Below are 23,033 nucleotides of genomic sequence, written 5' to 3'. Positions count from 1 at the left end.
GACTGAAATAATTCATCTAAAATAAAACTTACTCTGAGCAAAATTGTAACATCGTTTATCCATTTTGCCACAAATTCTGGTTGTTGCATTTTCTAAAACATAGAAAACAATGTAAATCAGCGTTTGAGAAAATACTTTATGGTTGGTTTAAAACAGAGAGATGATTAGCAATTATGGCCTACTATTTAAATTAGTTTAAGGTCCTCTTGTTTAAAGCTTTCACACTTAATGTAATGTAAAAAAGAATATTGTTTACGTTTGTTCTTTGGACGCCATTTACGCAATTTACTATCTTCATTTAAATTAAAAATGTGAAATGGATCACTAAAAAGCTTTCTTCATTAAAAAATCCTAATATTGAAATCACAAATTAATCAAACAGTGAAAAACTAAAATATGTATATATAAAACAAATTGAAGCAATAATAATATAATTTGGAAATAATGGATTTTTTTTTTCTAATCATTTATTTAGTTACAATCAACGCATTTTGCGTTATAAGCAACAATGATAACAATAAATAACATACACATATCAGAGTGGAGAAGTTACCCAGCGGTAACACTCCAAAAACATTCTACATTCTACTGACTCTCTTCATCAGAGAGGAGATCGCGAGGCCACTGTCTTTCAAGACGTCTAGGAAGTGTTGTCTTGGAAATGTTCTGGAAGATAGATGTTGTACAAGTGGATTGTGATGTGTTTGAATGTTAAGATGAAATTTTCTGTATCGTGTTTTTGCAACTTGTGTGACGAAAGGAATGTTCAAGTCTGTGTGAATGGTTTGATTGGTGACGTAGAAAGGAGCGTTTACTATAGAGCGAAGAATTTTAGACTGCAAGGACTGGATCCTTTGCAGATTTGAGCGTTTGGTTGAACCCCATAGTTCGATGCCGTAAGCCCAGACTGGCTTTAATATACTTACATATATAAGTCTTTTGTCGCCCAGAGTGAGTTTTGATCTGTTGTCGAGTAGTCTTTTCAGTTGTCGGAAGCGTCTATGAGTTATGTTCTCTTAAGTCGAGTATGAGGGTTCCATGTAAGTCTTCTGTCAAGGTAAAGCCCAAGGTAGCGGACTACGTTGACTGCTGGTAAAGGAATAAGATTGTAAAAGACAATGGAAATATAATAATGAAAAGTTAAATATAAAAGTAAATAAATAAGCTACTAAGAATGGTGCGAGTTCTGTCACGAATTAAAGTAAAGTAAAGTAATCGCCTATTTTTTCAGGCGGGGCTTAACGTCCAACTACCACCAATTAGGTGTCGTGGACAGAGGCGACTAGCAAACATACTTTACTGTAAATTTCTTTTATTAACCATTAAATAAAATCCAAGGCCTAAGACCGGGAATCGAACCCAGTACCACAGTACATTAGCTCTACAGGTCTCGCCTCTAACCGCTCGGCTACCGTGGCGCCTTTGTCACGAATTATTTTCGCTTCTCTGCCGATCGTATTCTTTTAAGCTACTCAAACTTTTTATTTTGTCTTTACACAGTTAGGAAGAAATATTTTTTAATCAATTTTTTTTGTGAAATTAACATAATATATAAGTATAATAATTTAATACCCCCATAAATCTTATTGAGATTATTTATTATCATTTTTCAACTGCACAGAAATAAATGCGGCAAGTAAAATATGTAGGCGCGCGAATACGCCTACACCCAGATGCGGGGGGCTCGTAAACTACGAGCGCTAGGTGCCGAAGTGGGCTCTGTGAGAAATAATAGTAAACAAAGAAAAATGAGAGAATGAGAAAGTGTAGAGAAGAAAAGAGGAAGGTACTTACCCTTTGGTGCAAGGAGCGATGTGCGTGAGGTATGTTGACAAGGCGCCTGAGAAGCGATGAGAGGGAAAGGAAGCTGTGGAGCGGAAGCGTGTGTATATGTTTGTGTGAGTGTGCTTGTGTTGGACTCTGAGATAGGTAGGCAATATCTGGGCTCAGGCTCAGAGAGGCGTAATGGAAGTGGAAGTGAGATAGGCGTAAGAGTAAAGGGGAGTAGTGCAATAAGTGCACTAGATGTGGATGAAGGAAAGATAATAGTGCACTAGATGCACTAGAAGCGGATGAATATGCGTGAAGCGATATTTTGGAGATGCGAATGATGCGGACTGCTAGGTGTCAGCGGCAGTGAAGCGTAGCGGGTTGAGTTGCGTTAAGAAGAACACCAAAAGCAGAATGTCATAAGCGTTTGATGCAATGCCCCACAGAGAACTACTGGGCGTCAGCGGAAGTGATGCGTGGCAGGCTGAGATGCGGTAAAGCGTGATTAGCAGAGAAGCGTCTGAAGCTATGCCTAGCAGCGAACTGTACAGACTGGAAGAGTGACCACATGGTCCAAAAGGAAGTAGTGGGCAAAGGGTCTAGAATATAGACACACAAACAACGGAGAAAGGAAATAGAAGCTATAGGTAGTGACGTATTTGGCATAAGAAACGGAAACAACAAGTTGAGATAGATAGAAGGTTTAAATGATTAAAGAAAGGTGTAAAATAATAACTTAGTTATAAGCGATAAGAAATAGAAGGAAATTAAGGCGGATGCGTACATTAGTACGCGCGCGGGCGCGAGGCGAGAATCGGAAACTGGCCGAAGGTCCCCGGTACGACCGAACAAAATAGATGACGTAAAACAGATGGAAGGGAAGGGATTAGATATGCGGTTAGCGTACTGGACTCCCACGCGGAGGTCCCGGGTTCGAATCCAGCTGCTGACCCTTAGATTTTCTCTTCCTAGGAGCTTCTTATAGCTCACTGTCCGGTGATGGACAGTGTTGTCTGTAACGAGAGAACACTGTCCGGAGGCCAGCAGTGCACTAAAAAAAGCTCCGGGCGCCTATAACCTAAGATGTTGACGCGCCTTAAATCATTAAAATAATAAAAAAAAAAAGCAGATGAATAGTCCAAAAGTGAGAGCCTCTGATGTGACTGGCTTGAAAGACAGTCATCCAGCGATGACAGTCACAATGTGCAAATGTAGCAAATAAAGGAGGTCCACTACTGTAGAGTATGTAGGGTGTCCCAAGCAATCTAGGTGTATCAGAATCAAGCCGGAATTGCATCTGTAGATGAACTAAAGCAGAGAATAATAGATGCCTGTAACTCGGTTAAAGCCGAATCTATTTCTTTGGCAGTAAGGGACAATTGGCAGGAAAGAGCATGTCTATGCATCTCTAATGGTGGAGGCCATTTCGAGCATGATCTGTAATGATAATAAGGAGTAAAATGTATAATAAAATAGTATTTTTCTTCTTATTCAATCAAAAAACCATAATATAATATCATTTTGACATTTCTTGTAAGAATCATGTTTTCATTCATAACTTGTAAGATATCGCTCACAGAAAAAAACCGGCTAAGTAAATTTTTCTTTAAAAAAATAGAGGAATCTATTTCATAAATTATTAAAAAATGAAGTTGGTGCCTGTATCTCGCTTCTGAAAGCACCGAAAAAAATTTACAAATTAAATTTGGATTTCTAACAAAAAACCAAGGGAACACGTATTTTTTAGTTTTTTTCTAGCTATCTTAGTTTCCGAGAAAAAGTCGTTATCCATATAGCTTGGGACACCCTGTATATAGACGCTATCTAGACAGCTGGACACGAGGCCACCGAGTCTTTAAATATCGTGAGGTTGAGAGGATTCGTGTGAGAGGATAGTTGCGAATGGAATTTTAGGTAACGGGATTTGGCGATGACAGAGACGAAGGGACTCTTAAAGGATAGTGTAGTTAGAGACTTAGAAAGAAACGTTGACTAGGGTGCGTAAAGTTTTGGATTGAAGGGATTGGATGCGATAATGGATCGAATATTTGGCTATCCCGTATAGTTCTATTCCATAAATCCATACAGGGACTAGTAAAGCTGTCTTTTGTTCAGTTTCGAACGTTTGTCGAGTAGTTTTTTTTTTATTAAGTTTATATCTGTTGTTTAATTCAGTTCGTTTTAGTTGAGTATGAGGATTCCAGGTTAGTCGTTTGTCTAGGTAATGTCCATTGTTACTAACTTTTTGTAACGGTATATTGTTAAAATGTACGGAAGGGAGGGTTTTTCGATTTAGTGTAAAAACTATGAGTTTGGATGTCTGTTGATTAACCTTAATTCTCCATTTACATAGCCAGGATTCTAGGATATTAAGATGGGATTGAATATGGTTAGTTGCCATGTCGGGATCATTGACAGACGATAAACTGGTCACATTGTCAGCGAAGGTAAAGGTGGCTGACAGTATTTGGATGCAGTGGGAGGCCAGCAGCGTAAATTGTTTAGGACAGTGATTCTCAACCACTGTGCCGCGGCACTTTTGGGTGCCGCGAAAGTTTTGAAGTGTGCCGCCACCAAATTTTAGAAATGCATACAATAAAAATTATATATTAATAATTATATGTAGAAGACGTTGTGAAAGTAGCATTATCATTTATACGACCAAAACTATAAACTGTAATTAACAAAAAAAACATCAAGCTCAAATTTCTCATTAAAAGTATTCTTATTATTAACTTGTAATCAATCCTTAATAAACATATACTGTTGTTTTTGTAGTACTGAAACTGAACATAAACTATTTTACACAGTGTATTATGGGATAAGTAAAATACTTTTAAACTTATCTTATTGCTGGTGTACCGCCAAATTTTTGAAATTGTTAAAAGTGTGCCGCGACAAAAAAAAGGTTGAGAATCACTGGTTTAGGAGATGGGATTAAGATTAAAAAATGAAGTATCTTGCATAAAAATAAAAAAGCGATCAGCATGATCGATCTGATTGTAGGATATATTATTGATATGATCTTGAAACTGTAAAATAGAATTATTAATTTCCTTCCAAAACCATATTCTTTTCGTCATTATGATTACGAAGTGCTTACGAACTGTAAATAATTATTTCCAAATTAGTAAAATCAAAAAAGAAACTTTGAGATAGTAATTTTTTGTTTTTGTTTTTTGGTATTTTCCATAAATGCTTGTCAGCATCTTAGGACATTGGCAACCGAAGTTCTATTCAGGGCACTGCCACCTTCTGTAAAATGGTACACATACTTTGTTTTACTTTTAACAGAATGCTGGGATGGTGGTTAAGATTGTTGACAAAATATCAGACCTCCATCTGCAAACATTGTTTCACTCTAGATTGTGAGAAATCTTGATGATTCAATTAGTTTCATTAATATGAGAAATCACCTATTTGTTTGGTGGATAATCTGGTTGATGCAGAATGTTGTAGAGGTTATTAACTGCAACAATCAACTTAGTTGATAAATTGTGAAATAACTTACGATAATATCTACAGAGGTATAAAGGAGTACTAAACTCGAAATTTAGAGAATATCGCTAACATAATAGAAAATACTCATAATTTCTCTCGAGCGAACTGAAAAACAAGAAAATACATAGATATTCTTTAATATCTAATGCATTTTTTCAGTGCCTATATTTTTTTTAATTATAGAGTCCCCTTTTTCCCAGTGTTCAGGATAGAAAAATATTTGGTTTTTAATGTAATTATTGAAAACCTATTGTTTGCTAACAAAAATCAAAAAATTGCTGTAAAAATTTGTTTGCGCTTCAGATGCTGTGGCTTGAGTGAGTTCATTCTACATTTATTTGTACATGTTTTCTCATTTAATTTATGACAATTTTTTTTGGCTCGTTTGTTTTCATCTTCTGTCATGGTATAATTGGAATATTTTGGTAGGATTTATTTTTAAATTTAGCTTTGTTATTGTCTTTTATATAAATGATTTTTATATTTATGTAGATTATATTGTATATAATTTATATATTTTATTTATTTATTTATTGTACTATTCATTGTACAATTAAACCATTGAAGTAATAGTTATTTATTTAATAAGTGTGGAAAGTGACACTAATGGGAATTTTTCCCCTCTAGTGTGGGAAGTTGGGCATTACACAGCTGATTTTAATTGAGTAATGAGAACTTCCCTACATGGTTGCAGAAAAATTTAGTTTATGAGCAATAAGAAATCAATCAAAATCAGTTTGTGAGGGGAAAAGTAATAAGTATTAAGTAAAAGTGATGTTTTTACTCATGCCTTGTATTTAGTAAAGATAATCTGAATAAAATAGTTGTAAACCATTTTTGGCAAATAAGTGATAAACTAAAAAATCCTTTCAATAATGTTATATTGCGGTTTGTTTGTTATTGAACGAAACCTAGAACCAGATGTTGTATGAAACCTTTCGTCAGCGTGTGAAGGTGAAGTGAAGAATTTTGAAAGAGAGAGAGTTGGTGAGAAGCGCATGTTACAGAGATCATGTCTAAAATCCTCCAACTAGTTAAAATGAGTAAAAAGAAATGCCATTTTGCTATTTATTTCTATTATTATATCCATTCCTAGCGATAGAACAATTTTCGCAACATTTGGTCTCTTGTTAGTGGTCAGAGGAAGGATATTTTGACGTACTTTGATATTTTGAAGGATATTTTAAAGACTTTCCCGTCTTTAAATTTGCTATCATATGGAGGCAGTCCAAAAAACCTAATGATAACAAAATCGGGGGATCGGTAGTTTCGAATCTATCGCGTAGCACTAAACCTACCGACATTTAAGCCTAACTATTCCTACCATGACCGGTCAAATGACCGGACTTTAAAATCACTTAAATTTCTTATATTAGGTTGAAGATAATAATTATTTAATATTGAAAAAGCATAGTTTCTTTTGTTTAAAAATAAATCTCGTAGATTTTACTCTTTTATGCATCATTTTTTATAATTATAGGCTTCTCAATTGCAAATTTCCCGCATACTTACTTTTTACATTTTAGACAGCATTTTTTAGTCTTATTGCCTTTGCAGTATCTTATTTGGCTATTTTCCGACCATTTGTTCGTGTACTATATTTCTCATGCTTTTGCAATGGTAACACAAATTTTGCCTTGAAATTTCACTTCCGGTAGTTTTTTTTATACAAAATCCATGCATTTATCCCGGGGCTAAGTCTAGGATATTGAAAACTATTTGTTGAGACCATCTTCGAGATTTTCCACGGTTATATTTCTTCCACGAGCTGTATACATTTCTGCTAATTTCAGAGCGACCAACTCCCCAAGTGGAACTATAGGTTCTCTGCTTTCACGTTTTCCCAAAAATGGAAAACCTTTTATTACATCGAAAGCTAGCCAAGATTTGATACCAAATTTCTCCGGTTTATTTGGCATGTACTTAGTAAATCTGCATCTTGACTTTGTTGGGAACAAATGTCCTTGGAAGAGATCTATGCTCTTGGCTAGAATAGTTTAGACTGTTCTCTACGAATTTGTTCCAAAATTTAGAAATCAAAGCAAATTTATCGGTTTATAAACGATGATTTCTTTGATCCACTCGAATAAACCTCAAAACTTCCGTCTATACATTTCTGCTCACAGTGTTTGAGAAGAATACTCGTCGCCATTTTTTGTTCCATAGAAAAGGGAAATATCCTACATTTTTTGCCTCATATGCACCACATGCAAACTATAATACGATAAATGCATTATCAAATTGAGTTTTCGAGAGAATACTGTAACAACAAAAAAATAATAATAATAAAATAAAATATTAAAATAAGTAAATAAAATGAAAATATTCAGCCGGTCAAATGACCGGTCGCGGTAGTTAAGACGGACTACAAATTTTTCTCAAAAATCAAATATTAGGAAAAGAAGTGAATATTAAAAAAACAATTGCATACATATTTTAGGAAAAGTTGTGAAGTTTAATGGCGGTATGATAACGCTGTAATTAGAAAATTTAAACCAAATTTTAAAAACGGTCATTTGACCGGTCGTGGTAGGTTTAGTGCTAGAATAAAAATATATTATCAAAAATATATAATGTTGGCCTATACGCGTCGAAAAACCAAAACCAAATACAGAGATCGTATACGATTGGAAAGGGCTTCTCAAGAACAATCGAATGGTAATAATAAAACACCATATGACGGAGTCAAGCTGTGCCGGGAACCTAAAAGAATGAATGCGGCCGAGCGGATCAACGACGGTGTTAGTACATCTGCAGCTGGGGCGGTTGAAATTATGCAAGTGGATGATGAAATCGCTTCTACATCGACAACGGACTGTATAGGCATAGATTGTGTTCGATCGTCGATTTGTTTCCTTGATTTCATCCTAAATACATAAATAAAAATATTTTATATAAAAAATATAACCCGTTACGTAAATGTATACACGTACGACACACGGCCGTGTCCATGACACAGCCACACGTTAATTTTTTTCTTGTTGTTTCGGAGAGGCTATTTTAATAGAATATGCTGTTTTGAATTATTTTTTTTTTATTTAAAAAAATTTAATAAACCTTGGTCTTAATTGATATAGAAAAGGGTAAATACTAAAATAGGGCCACAGTTTCTAAAATAAAGAGAATCTATGGCGAATCATAATGCAATTAAATTCAATTGAGGTTGGACAAAAACTTTTTTCTGCAACCATGTAGGGAAGTTCTCATTACTCAATTAAAATCAGCTGTGTAATGCTCAACTTCCCACACTAGTGGGGGGAAATTCCCATTAGTGTCACTTTCCGCACAAGTGAGTGGAAAAACTTTATTGTGCTTCCTTGATATAAGAAGTTTTGTTATTAACATAAATATTTTCTGTAAAACTCTAATAAGCTTATTTAAATTTATTTTATTTAAATAATTAAAAAACGAATATTAAAAAATAAAATAAAAATTGAAAGGAATATAGAAATAAAAATAATACTTTAATAAATAATTAGATATTTTTAATTATAACAGTTAAAAAGGTTATAGTGTTACCTTATAGAAATTTAAAATGGATTCTAGTGATTCCTGTTTAGAAAACACTCCATCAATAAAAGAAACAGCAGAAAAGTAATAAGTAATGTAAATACGTAAGTAATGTAAATAATTGTAATATAACAATAAATGTTTATAATAAATAAATTACTTTTTGTAGACTGTAAAAATGAAATTTTTAATTTTTTTAGTTAATAAATCTAATGGTTGCAGAAAAAATATAATATTTAATTCGAGTGTCAAGTATTTTCCTCACACTCGGCAATTTGCACTTGCACTCACCTCGCTTCGCTCGCTCGTGCGTGCAAACCCTGCCTCGCGTGAGGAAAAGTACTACTTTCCACACTTGTTAAATAAATAACTATTGTCACCTTTTTTAAGGTATGAAATAAGTAAAATTTTGTCAAATTTTTAAATAGATATTCCCCATGAAATGCTTGATTTCATGATCTCTCTAGTTATTTGCAAAATAAAATAAATAAATAAAATAAAAAGAAAATGGATAAGATGCAAAAATATCTCTTTTGAAGTAAAATGAAACTAATCCTACATTCTGTTTCAATCAGGCTTTACACAAAACCTATCGTATATCGTGGACCAAGACGGATAGTTAACATATTTTTGCGCATGCAATTAATTTTTAGGCTAATCCGGAAATCTGCCTCAGTACATTATCATCTAAAGCATCTCTTTAGTCATTTCATCACAAATTGGTTTCCTGCCAAGTTGTATACTTGACATAGAATTTGATTACATCTATTTTATGCCATGGAATAGAACGATAGGCAGGCTTGTCCATGGGACATATTTTTCTGTCCCATCCCATCCCATCCCATGGCAATTTATGCCTGTCCTATCCCATCCCATCCCACAGGTTCCCATTATAATATTAATATGGAATACAGTTGAAATAAAATTATTAAATTTATGAAAGTTTACGTTTAGTGTCTACTAAATAGGACTACTTGTACAAAGAGACATGCAAAACGACAAAATTTATTAACTTTAACACTCAAAGGTATAATCTAAGTATGACAATTCAGTTCTATCGACTACCAGGTATCGACTACCATGGGAAATACAAATGTGTGCTGTCCCATCCCATCCCATCCCATGGGACGTTTCCCATGGGAATAACATTCCTATGGACAACACTGGCGATAGGATTGAAGGTTTCATACTAAACTTTATCTAAAAGGTTGTCTATTTTAATATGACGATGTTGAGTAGAACTCCACACTAATTTTTGTATTTTTCTTGCTGGAGCTCAAGATCAAGAACACCAGAATTCGTTTATGATCGCCCAAGTTCGGCAATACGTAAAATTGCTTCATTTAAATAATCAATTAAAAAAAATAACAAAAACAATGCATACTTGGCATATAGTAAAGAACACAGCCGCACAATTCGATGGTGAAGTTCGCTTCGCATTCCAAGTGGCAACTTCTTTGGCTGTATGTTCTGTAGAAGAAGAGTTGTTTCTCGTTTTCGAAATAACATTCTCGTTTGGAAATATCAATTCGCCTCAACTGTTCTGTGGCTGTTATCACTTTTGGTGTTAGGACAATTTTAGTCTCCTTGCCTGGCTCCACGGACAATGCAAATGAGGATACCTTGGGCGTTTCTAGTGGATTGTTTATCATCACCTAAAAGATAAAGGAAAAAATTATTTGTTCTGTTCTATATTATTATTATTATTTTTTTTTTAATTCTTGCTGTAACTGTAACTATTCTTATGGTCTTTTCCATAGTATCGTATGAGTGGTTTTGAAGGTAACCGGTCCAATTTACCCAGAACAGGCATACATTGCTAGTCGCCTAATGAATATAGAGTAAGACAGTTTTACAGCAAGTTAATAGTAATTTTGGAATCCGATTTACAAGAGGGTACAGATGAGAAAGGCGGGCATATCCTAGGTAGAGTTTACTTGCTTAAGAAATCACTCTCAGACCATCCTTTTGCCACCCAGTTCTTTGGAACTATAAGGTCATTTTCTTGACCTTATAATGAGAAAAGTTTAGGAAGGTCTTAATATTGTTATCTTTTACCTGGAGGAAAATGTGTATGTCCACTTTGGAAGAGGAAGTATCTCTACTTCAGGAACTAGGGAAAAGAGTATGTTCTAAAGAAGTGTGGAAGGTAAAAGATTACTCTTAGTATCAGGAGTAACCTACCATTTTCCATTCCCCACAACATTTAAAGTATCACTACATAATGTTACAGAGTTACCTCATACCTTGAAACCTTGACTGTTATCTGTGGAACAATAATATTCCTCTAGTTCGGCATTCACTACTATACTTAATCCCAACTGAGATCCGGGACCTTTCGCTCTTCTGGGTAATGTGTCAGGGCTTAAATTCTTGGGAAACCCTTTTTCTGGGGACCAGTCGTATGTTTCTCCAGGAAAAGTTAGATTTAAGTCGGACAAATCTCGTCTGTAACATAATCAAATATGTGTTTAAGTAAAAAAATAAACTAAATAGATCATAGAAAAGGAAATTTCTGATAAATTAATTTTTGTGTCCTGAGTAATCCTTTGGTAAAAAATAATGAGCATTTTATTTTTCCAATGTTTCAACAGACTTTTTGTCTTCTACAGCTCATTATTATAATGTAGCGCTATTGTGAAATTTTTAAAAAATAAATAATTATACAAAAATGATGCTATACAAAATAAAGTAAACAAAAAACTTTCAAAAACAGTTAAGGTGGAATTTGTAGGCCTAGTTTTGGAAAACGCAGAAATAGTATTCTGGAAAACTATTTATAGAAAACCAAGAAATTGAAGTGGTGGCAGTCATCAAGTAGTCTTTTAAAGTAATCTTTTCTGAACACTACTTAGACTTATTGACTTCACTCAAAAAGAGATCAATAAGACTATGTTTTACCCCTTATTCTAGTTAACAGATTACCAATTCTCTTTTATAAATCCAACCTTTCAGTACTCTTGTAATCAAGTTGCCTTTAACCCTGCTGTTCAAAATTTCGTCTTATTTTGTTACATTCTTATCATTTTTGTTTCTGAATAATTTAGATCACATGCCCTTAGTTCTTTCTTGCAAATTACAAATTATAAATAGAGATATAAATAATTTTTCTCTCCTGCCTAAATATAATTGGAGTGTAAAAGATAAAACTACATATTGTAATGTTTTGGACGAAGTTGCTACTAGCATTGAATCCTGGCCTGATGATCCTGTAAATATCTTAATTCAATTGATAAAAGAAGCATCTGTTCATCACACTTTTCAATCAATAAGTAAATCAACAGCTACTAACAAATATGGTTACTACGTGAAATAAATCATTTTTATAAATCATCATGGTAGTGTCTTTGTGTAAAATAGTTAGAATATATGATGCACTTTTGTTCATAATTTGAATAGACATCTTATTCTGTTCTATATTCATTTTTGATTTCTGATTCTCCACGAAAGATATGGTACAATGCCGTATCATTAGCAAAATAGAGCTTTGATTTCTTCACAACTGTTCCTCACAAATCCAAAATTAAAAAAAAATTACCATCAAAATATTTAAATTTTATTTCAAATAAAGGTAAAGTAATCAAATTATTTCGTTATAAGAGTACTTATTCCAAAATCGTTGGGGAATATCTGTTCTTATTTATATTATACATTATATAGCGAGAACATCTTATTTGGTTGTAAATAAAATATAGTACAGAGTTGGCGAGAAAGTTACTAATGATTAAGTGGACTTAAAGAATTTTGCTATAGTAAACTCTCAGTGAAAATACTAATTATTATTAACCAATACTAATACTAAGCTTATTGGTATTAGTTTTATTAGCTTAAAATAACCAATCTTATTAGGTAAATTCATGGAATTAGAATGCATTATGTATTTTGGTGTAGTATGAATGCTAGTTATGGCATTAAATGATAAGCAAGAATGGTGATGTAGCGATAAAGACCAATGTTCAGTTTAGAGTCGCGAGTTAGAGGTTAACTCGATAAGAAGATTTTAGTGATGGACTCGTTGCGCTCGCCAGTTTGCGTGAATGATCTGAATGAGTGTCGTAAAGAAAACGATTATTATTTATTCAAAAACAATAAATACATTTTATTATTACTCTGCCCTAATCTGAAAAGTATCTAGAATCAACCAAATTCTTCTAAGCACAACAAAGGTCACAAAAATTCTAGTAACAAGTAGTGGTGAACAAGTTTTCCTTGTCAATAAATTCAGTTTTTCTGCAACCATGTAGGGAAGTTCTCATTACTCAATTAAAATCAGCTGTGTAATGCCCAACTTCCCTCACTAGTGGGGGGAAATTCCCATTAGTGTCACTTTCCGCTCAAGTGAGTAGAAAAACTTTATTGTGCTTCCTTGATATAAGAAGTTTTGTTATTAACATAAATATTTTCTGTAAAACCCTAATAAGCTTATTTAAATTTATTTTATTTAAATAATTAAAAAACGAATATTAAAAAATGAAATAAAAATTGAAAGGAATATAGAAATAAAAATAATACTTTAATAAATAATTAGATATTTTTAATTATAACAGTTAAAAAGGTTATAATGTTACCTTGGGTGCGTTCCACTTGGCGACCACAACGACCACGACCACGACCGCGATTTTGGCCGTTCCACTTGCTTGTGAGCGTTGCGATCGAAAACCCAAGTGGAACGGACTGTGGGCGTTTTAACCGTTCATGTAAACATTGCATATGGCGGCCTCGAAAATAAGTTAGAAGCTTGAAGAGGTTATTTTTTAATTTAAACCCCATTTATAAGCAGTTATAATAAACTTTATTAATTATTGGTAAAGTTGACTTATATTAAAAGAATATATATAATTCAATTTTTTATATTACATTTTAGTGGAGTATTTATAAAATTTACGTTTAAATAAAATTAAAATGTCTTTTGTGGCAACAGTTGGATATTTATTAATAATGCTTTAGAAAGTTCTTTATCTAGTTCCGATTAGAGTGGAATGTAATTTTACAAAATCGCAATGATAAAAAGCGAAAACTTAGACCACGTATTATTAGCTGTCAGAGTAATTGATCTTTATTCAAATGAAGAATTTAAAAGTTATTTCAGGTAAATGATTTTGTGTTATTCAGTGATTTAGTGTGTAAAGGGATAAGTAATTATTTATTTATTAATTTTTTGGAGACTTTCGAGAAACACATTCTATTATTTACATGAAATAATACTTTCATTTACATGAGATAATTTTTTCGGTCGCCATATTTTGTTTTAAAAATTGCGCCAACTCTGAACGCCCACTTCGACCCAGCTTTTAAGGTGGGGCGTTGTGGTCGTTGTGTGGGCGAAAATAGTGACGTTTTCGCCACGACCACAACGACCGCGGTCGCCAAGTGGAACGCCTGAAAGTATGTTTTGGTCGTTGTGGTCGCCAAGTGGAACGCACCCCTTATAGAAATTTAAAATGGATTCTAGTGATGCCTGTTTAGAAAACACTCCTCCATCAATAAAAGAAACAGCAGAAAATGTAATAAGTAATGTAAATACGTGAGTAATGTAAATAATTGTAATATAACAATAAATGTTTATAATAAATAAATTACTTTTTGTAGACTGTAAAAATGAAATTTTTAATTTTATTAGTTCATAAATCTAATGGTTGCAGAAAAAATATAATATTTAACTCTAGTGTAAAGTATTTTCCTCACACTCGGCAATTTGCGCTTGCACTCGCATCGCTTCGCTCGCTCGTGCGTGCAAACCCTGCCTCGCGTGAGGAAAAGTACTACTTTCCACACTTGTTAAATAAATAACTATTTCCTTGATTATATGATGTTTTGTCTTCGCGAACAGTTTACTAAGAATTTTACTGCACGCCACAGACCTGTACATTCACTTACTGAAAAGAGAGTCACTTCAAGTAGAATTATAATTTTTAGAAATGCACAAATAGCCAAAACTATAAATTTCTTCTAACGAACTTCTATATTTAAGAGGCAGTAATTATAATTGTTTCTTATTTAATAATATAGAAAAGGGGAAGGAATTATCTCAGATTAGCGCTTTGGGTTAGCCAGAAGGTAGCAGTTTCTCTTTTACAGCCTGGAGAACCCTGAAGTACACTAAGGATGCTCCGGGCACCAATGAATAAAGTTGAATTTGAAAATAAGAATTGTACAGCGACAAATTTGGTAATAATACTTACGGATTGTTAAATATATGCTCTCTTTTAAGTCTGTTGAATACACAGCATATTCCTTCATCAGTAAGTGATGGATTAAAAAAATCCATACATTCTTGTTTTTCGGAATGCCATTCACAGTGCATGAACATTTCATGACAAGGTTGACTAATCTGTTTGCAAAAAAAAAGTTTATTTTAAAAATATTAATGTAGATAATTATTTCTGAGTGGAAATTCCTCTCTCAATTCGTCAGTTGAACTAAATTTATTGAAAGTTGAAAGTATTTATGGTGAAAGGTGAATGGTTGGTTTCCATTCGGGATTTCCCGCTTCGACGAGGATCGTCCGCTCATACTATTTACTTTTTCCAAAAAAATAAAAAGTAACCACAAGCTAATATTTGGTTTGCTAATCCAAATATTTCGGTAGTAAAACTGGCCACACCTAAATAATTGCATTACAGTTATGCTGCTGAGATTACAGGGTAAGGATTCCACAGTTGTCACTTTCTAGTACAACCTAGAGGCTCTAATGGCAATTAACATAAGTCCTACAAAGTTAATTCATGGAGCTTGAAGCTGCCTAGATCTGATAAGTACACATATTTTACTAATTCAAATGAAGAGCATACAATTCGAAAAATGAATGCATTTACATCTTAAATCAAAGCCGTTCCAAAAAAAGAAAGAAAAATGCTGGTTTACCAATGGTGGCGATATATATATACGAGGTGTGTTCAAAAAGTAACGGGAATTTTCGTTTTTTGAAAAAAATATTTATTTATTCATCTACATTAATATTGTCGCCTTCAAAGTAGTCCCCTTCGCATACAATACACTTGTGCCAGCGCTTTTTCTAATCCTCGAAACACTTCTGAAACTTGATCTTTGTGATAGCTTTCAGCGATTCGCTTTTAATGTCATCTATGCTTGTAAAACGACGGCCTTTTAATGTTCTCTTTATGTTTGGAAATAGAAAAATATCACATGGAGCCATGTCTGGCGAATATGGAGGCTGGGGCATCGTTAATGTTTTGTTTTTGGCCAAAAATTCACGAACAAGCAATGAAGTGTGAGCAGGTGCATTATCGTGGTGCAAAATCCATGAATTGTTTTGCCACAAATCCGGGCGTTTTTTTCGGATTGCTTCACGCAAACGGCGTTGAACTTGTAGGTAGTACTCCTTATTGATTGTTTGACCTTGTGGCAAGAATTCATGATGCACTATGCCATTAAAATCGAAGAACACAGTGAGCATAACCTTCACATTCGACCGCACTTGTCGAGCCTTTTTCGGTCTTGGCGATCCAGAATGCCTCCACTGGGACGATTGAGCCTTAGTTTCGACATCATATCCGTAAACCCATGTTTCGTCACCTGTTATATCACGTTTCAGTAGATCCGCATCGTTGTCGACTTCATTGAGTGACTCTTGAGCAACTTCCATTCTCCGCTGTTTTTGTTCGAAATTCAACAATTTTGGAACAAATTTTGCTGCCACACGTTTCATACCCAAAACATCCGAAAAAATTTCATGGCATGAGCCAATTGATATGGCAATATCATCAGCGACTTCTCTGATTGTGATTCGGCGATCGTTCATAACCATTTCTTTCACTTTTTTCACGTTTTCATCGGTTGTTGATGTGCTTGGACGTCCAGGTCGTTCGTCATCTTCAACGTTTTCGCGGCCATCTTGGAAACGCTTATACCACTCGTAAATCCTTGTTTTACTCATAGCAGACTCACCATATGCCTTTATTAACATTTCACACACTTTATTACCCTTTATTTCATTTTTTACGCAAAATTTAATACAAATTCTTTGATCCATTTTTTTTAACAAACAAAAATCGCCAAGCTCGAAAAACACGTCTAACCTTAACGGCTGCCACTTAAGAAGTAAACAATGAATATTACTGAAAATTTTATCGTACTTCAGGGGCATGTGTACCAACATAATAAAAAAAAAAAATTTACAATCAGACTCTCCAAACCCGCGAAATTTAAAAATTCCCGTTACTTTTTGAACACACCTCGTATACAGTGGAGTCTCGGTTATCCTTCATGACCGGGACCGGACACGTGACGGATAGTCAAATAGACGGATAATGGAAAAAAACAGGAAAATTTCCAGATTTTTTTGTTTAACGTGTATAAAACTTTGTATTAACTGGTATACATATTTTATACGTTTATACGCTTAAGCATTAAAGGTCAGTTATCTTTCATTATTCAATTCATTCTATTGTGTATTAAAATTAATGAATACAATGTCTGCAACATCTAATCTTTGCTTTTATGTATCGTATCAAATGGAGTAAACCCCAGATTTTTTTTAAGACAAAAGGACTCTTTTTTTTTTTAAGGCTAAAGGACTCTTTAAAATTTCTGTACACTTAAAATAAATTTAAAAAGTTTTTTTTTAAATAATTTTTTTTTTTAATTTTTAAATACTTAGGACAGTGACTAGACGGATAAAAGGGTGACGGATAACCGAGACTCCACTGTATATCATAAACTATGTCTTAATCTCTAATTAAACTATTTGTTTATCTATCTTTGTTAGGCAAAATGTAATAATAATAAAAAACTTAACACTCACGTTAATCATAAACTTTTGTATATAATCCCAAGTAGCTGAGTTGCCCAAAGATTTGTTTTTCAAATTTTTTGGCGGATCTCGATCACAAAAATCATAAACGAGTTTGTTATCCATGAAAGCTTCATTGTATAAACCATGCTCTGCGCTGTAACAGTTCTAAATTAATAATATTCTTGATTTTACTAATAAAACATTATTCCCATTTTTATTTGTGATTCATCCTGCTTTATTTCACACTTAAGCATACCTGGATGCTAATGAAAATTTACGAATGTAAGCTTATTGCGATTTGGATCGAATTATCAAACTAGAGATTGATTAAAAACATCAGAGAAGTGTAATAAGTAATTTTTTTTAGCGCATCAACAGCTGAGGTTATTAGCGCTCGGAGCTTTTTTCAGTGCACTGCCGGCCTCCGGACAGTGTTCTCTTGTTACAGACAACACTGTCCATCATCGGACAGTGAGCTGTAAGAAGCTCCTAGGAAGAGAAAATCTAAGGGTTAGCAGCTGGATTCGAACCCGGGACCTCCGCGTGGGAATCGAGTACGCTAACCACATAGCTAATCCCTCCCCTGTGTAATAAGTAATGAAAATGAAATGGAACTAAAAGTATCCATCGTCAGTTTTACAATTTTGAAATATTTTTTTCGTAAAACTGTGGCACAGAACTATATTATGTTGCATATTTTCTTCAAAGTAAATGATCTGCTCATTTCCATTGATTTAATGCAGTATAATTCAAATTTTCGGTAGTAAAACTGGCCACACTGCTAATTGCATTACAGTTATGCTGCTAAGATTATAGGGTAAGGATTCCGCAGTTGTCATTTTGAAGCTGCATATTTTTGAGTCAAATATGTAGTTATTAAAATTATGGTTTTGTTGCATAGATCAATGTAAATTTACTGATAGATGTATTATTCAGTCGCACTGTAATGTATGTATTTCTGTATCAATTTAACATTTTTGAAAGTGACGCAACGGTAACCAAGCGGTTGGTGGCGAAGCCAACAAAGCTAAGATGTATCATGTTTCTGGGTTCAATTTTTGGTCTAGGTCTTGAATTTTAATTAATGAAAGGAATTTACAATAAAATATGTTTGCTGTTTCTCTCCGTCCAAGAAATCTAATCGCTGTACCCGAAAAAAATTCATTATTTGACTTTACTGTTATTGAAAGGGAAGAGAAATTACTGCCAAAATGCCGTCGTATTATTTTATTTACTTTGCCGACCTTTGATCTAGGAACTAAAGGGACTTCAACAGCTAATCTTTATGGTTAACATCTACTTCCACACTAGGTAAACTAGGTAAAAATTGTCAATCAGTATCAGTCCTGAACATAACCTTGCTCCACGGTCGAAAGCCCGGCAAAGTAAATGATGTTATTTGGCAAAAATATTTCTTTCCCTTTGGATGTATAAATCAGTCACCAAATAAGATAAGCAATTACTCTATTTTTTTTGGAAATTTTATATTTAAAAAATCAAAATTCTGAGTAAAATAGTGTTTGCGAGGTTTCGAAACGGCTTGAAAATTAACAATTGTAGAGGCTTCAACTTTGGCTTCATGTTTTTTAATCAGTTTTATAAAATAAAGTGACCGGAATGCACTACTAGTTAAATTAAAAGAACAAAGTTATTTTCCGCCTCCGATACAACATTAGTTTCCATTTATCACTGAATAATTTTCATTGTTGGATCAAAGAAAAACATTTTTCTAATCACATGTTTTCTATTGATAACTCAATGTTGAAGATTGGCTTCGAACACCAACCTTCCTCTTTATTTATAGCTTGAGAAAATGAAGTGATGGACAAAATCTCAGACACTTTCTGCGGACCTAAATCATCTGCCCAACAATTCTTATTACACTGCAGTTTAATCAATCCACCAAGCAAGTCTTCTATCATTGTTTGTAATAAAAGTCAATATTACAGTAATTATGCTTTGCAATAATTACTGATCAGATCGTATGATATTGATAAAATGAATAACCACTGGTTACAACATGCGAACCAATATCTGTTTAGATTAATAAACTGAAAAAAAATAATTACCTAATTCTTGATACAAAATATTAAAAGTATCATAAATTTCTGCTTTGGTATAATAGATAAATAATAAATCACTTACGCGTAGAATATCTTCTCAGCTTCAGATTTGCGCATGTTATTCATATTACAGACGGTGATAGCGGGAAATGGTACTTCATTGAACATGACAGGTCTGGGGGACAACGACATAATGACTGGCATCTCGTTGTATTTCTCAAACAGATTAGTTATAAAGTAGGCAGATGTGGCTACAGCCGTTAAGAAAGATGCAATCCAGAAAAATCTGCAAAGTATTCTTGTAATAATTTTCTTGTAAATAATCTGATATATCAAATAAATGCTGAATGCAGTCTTATTACAATTATCCTAGGATACCATAGTAGACCAATAAAGTTGCATAATTTAACATTTATAAAGGAAGAGTAAGCCACTCAAGGTTTAGCTAGGATAAATGATTTCACTTCTTTTTCTAAAGAGTATTTCGCATCTTTTTTTTATTTTATTTTATATTATTATTTTCGCCGCAACTTGTCACTGTAAGCGGTCAGATACCTTGCTAGTTCGATGGCCAAAGGCGCGGTCGGCCAACGGTACAATCTCTTCAGGTTTTGGGAATTTAAGAAGAACACAAAATTAATTCAATGTAATGTTGGGTTCTCTCAATGCTAAGTTTTGAGCCGTGCTGATTAAAATCAGACTCAGTTGCTTTTGTTGAACTTTAGTAGACATTAAGTACATGCATCCAATGCGGCCTTACCCAGTCGCCAATTTGCGCTGACTGTGGTGAGTCCCCAATGAGACTGTGCGGCACTTTGTAGAGGTGTGCCCCGTGTGTTCTAAAACTAGATTACTCGTTTTCAGGAGGTTAAATGTTTCCCTACCGGAGATTGTAGCATCTAGTAATCTTTACCAGAACTCTCTAGGTTTATTCAGTGCACTGGGCAATTGAGTCGTCATGCTCCCTAGTGTTCTGTTGCTACTTTATTAGTTTATTGTATTGGCATCTGGCAAACTTTTAGCCGGATTTGTTGTTTTAAAGCCCCGGTATCTCTTATGAGGTGAGGAATGGGCGGGGAACAATGGGCATTTTGGATTGCCTGCGTTCCTTCCCCTTTTTGGTGGAACCGCCCTTCTAATACAATCTACAATCTACAAGTGCATGCATCCACATTCGAAAATAGAAAGGCGTGTAGCAGCCTAGTTAAAAACTAGATCTTTATTAGTAAATTAATATTTGATATTCCAGGTTTTGTATAAAAGTGCAGTTAAACGAAAACATACTCAGGGCCCAAATATAGGGGTACTTTTATTGATTCCCATTGTATCCTTGATGTATTTCATTTGTTAGTTTGAGAATTTTGTATCAAAATATGTAAGCTAACCAGTTCCGTTCATGGTGCCTAATGAGAAGATGGGGATGTATAGCCCTTCATAACAACAGGCATTACTTATGTTGTTAACTGTACAACAAAGCCTTGTTCGTCTTAAAACACCTTAAATTGCATCATATTTCTGTCTCTACCAAAATTTATTAACGCCCATTTTAAAATTTTCAGAAAGGCTTAATCTCACTGCCTCCCCCCTACAATATATATCTATATAAATCAGTTATTTCAGATTGGTGTTTGAAGTAAAAAAATGATGGACTTAAAAGTATAGTTTTCATAAAGGACCTCACACAATCTAAATACGATTTGGAAGCCAAAAATATGAATTTTGACTAGATGTGCTTATTGAACTCCTCTCAAGTACTATACTGAAAGTACTTAATCTCAGAGAACTAAAACAAGGTTGTAATATATCGTTGATGTTAGATTATAACCTTTTTTTTTGCAAATTACTTTTTCATATTCGGAATACTTGAAGCAGGAGACCTGCAAAGCTAATATGCATTGTGGTACTAGGTTCGATTCCCGGTCTTAGGCCTTGGCTAGGCGCCACGGTAGTCGAGAAGTTATAGGCGAGACCTGCAAAGCTAATATGCATTGAGTTACTGGGTTCGATTCCCGATCTTAGGCCTTGGATTTTATTTAAAGGTTAATGAAAGTAATTTACAGTAAAGTATGTTTGCTTTGCTAGTCGCCTCCGTCCACGACACCTAAATGGTAGTTGGACGTAAAGCCTGCCTGAAAAAATAGGCAATTACTTTACGAGTACTTTATTTGAAACAGGAACTCCCAATAAAGAAGACAATTCATAACAATTGAGGTACTTCCTTTTCAAAAATTGATTACAAAAACAGTTTCTTAATTATTTTTAACTAATATGAACAATATGATGCCTTTTTTAGATTTTAAGGGATGGACTAGTCAGTCTTCCCTTAATAAGGAATCTACCCATTCACTCTCTCCCACAATAGTACCCTTAGTAGAAGTTTAGAGAAACATGTTTCGAATAAAAGTTTTTTGAGTTTGCAATCACTATACAAAGTTTAAATAAAATCGTAGGAGCCGGTTGCGAGAAATTCATAAAATATGGAAAACTGTGTTCGGTAAAATGACTATTTTGGCCAGCCATGTTTCTTCAAATTTAGAAATTCAGCTCCCACATTTACACATTAGAAGATAGACATAAATTTTATAATAATTTTGCTGGCTACTTTTGACCTTTTTATGTTGAATTAAACAAATTCAAGTTTAGTGTTTTTCAAGTCTGTTTTGATATTCTCTACTAACTAAACGAATCTTTCCATCTAAAAGAAATTAACTATCAGCCATGTACCTTTCTAAAATGTGAAGATTCCTATCACCTATATATCTCAGTCCATGCATACTAGATATCTTAGTATACTCCATTATTCTATTCAGCCAATTACTATTCATGATTCTTCTCCAAATGGAGGGTTGTGTTAGAGAGCGTGGCACTGGCCAGGCTTCCATGTTCTCCTCGAAACCGATCATGACTGGTTGTGGTATTACTGTTTTGACGCTGTCTATCGCCAATTTTGTTACTGATACTATCGACAATACCGATATTGTTATCTTGCACGAAATTCCATTCACAAATTTATAAAACTAAAGTGTTACATTTATATCAGATATTAACATCAAGCCACTTCTAAAATATTTATATTTTATGCATTTCAATAGCCACATTGAATACTTCTGTACATCAAGTAATATAATGTATTTTTTTTTTTTTTTTTTTTTTTTTGAATAATGGTTCAATAGCGTGAACCAAGTTTTAATCTACTTAAATGAAGGGGTGAACTTTTTCGATTAACAAGATTAAATTTCTTTCATAATATTTTCATTGTAAACACGTTTATATTTCTAATAATAAATTAGAATATTGTTTGATAGGCCATAGGAGATATATTTAATTACATTATTTTATTAGGCTAGTACCAACATATCAATCCCGAAACCTTTTTTAAATTTATGTACTACTAAGCTAAGTTGAAATTAAGTGGATTTTCTTTATTTTTTGGA

At 33.7% G+C, this 23,033-nt stretch overlaps 2 protein-coding genes across 6 annotated transcripts in view; one reads left to right on the top strand and one right to left on the bottom strand.

Moving 5' to 3' along the window:
• LOC141450548 (uncharacterized) overlaps positions 1-23,033 on the top strand; it is a 60,520-nt gene that overhangs the window by 13,042 nt on the left and 24,445 nt on the right. The gene's annotated exons all lie outside the window — the stretch shown is intronic.
• LOC141450551 (pickpocket protein 28-like) overlaps positions 1-23,033 on the bottom strand; it is a 30,427-nt gene that overhangs the window by 4,345 nt on the left and 3,049 nt on the right. Inside the window, exons 1-7 of one of the 3 annotated variants that reach the window (XM_074121179.1) lie at positions 22,324-22,970; positions 19,682-19,885; positions 17,546-17,690; positions 14,964-15,112; positions 11,028-11,229; positions 10,166-10,436; positions 33-92 (exon numbers count right to left, since the gene is read on the bottom strand). In XM_074121179.1, coding sequence (XP_073977280.1) covers positions 33-92; positions 10,166-10,436; positions 11,028-11,229; positions 14,964-15,112; positions 17,546-17,690; positions 19,682-19,885; positions 22,324-22,502 — 1,210 coding nt within the window. In that variant the 5' untranslated portion in view covers positions 22,503-22,970. Of the gene's footprint in view, positions 1-32; positions 93-10,165; positions 10,437-11,027; positions 11,230-14,963; positions 15,113-17,545; positions 17,691-19,322; positions 19,403-19,681; positions 19,886-22,323; positions 22,971-23,033 lie in introns of those variants that run through there. The other 2 variants (XM_074121180.1, XM_074121181.1) reach the window with 2 other exon arrangements.

This window comes from Rhodnius prolixus, unplaced genomic scaffold, assembly GCF_049639745.1.
Source record: "Rhodnius prolixus isolate KJV_2025 unplaced genomic scaffold, Rpr scaffold_2, whole genome shotgun sequence".
Classification (NCBI taxonomy): Eukaryota; Metazoa; Arthropoda; class Insecta; order Hemiptera; family Reduviidae; genus Rhodnius; species Rhodnius prolixus.
This window is presented reverse-complemented; position numbering and strand designations above follow the sequence as displayed.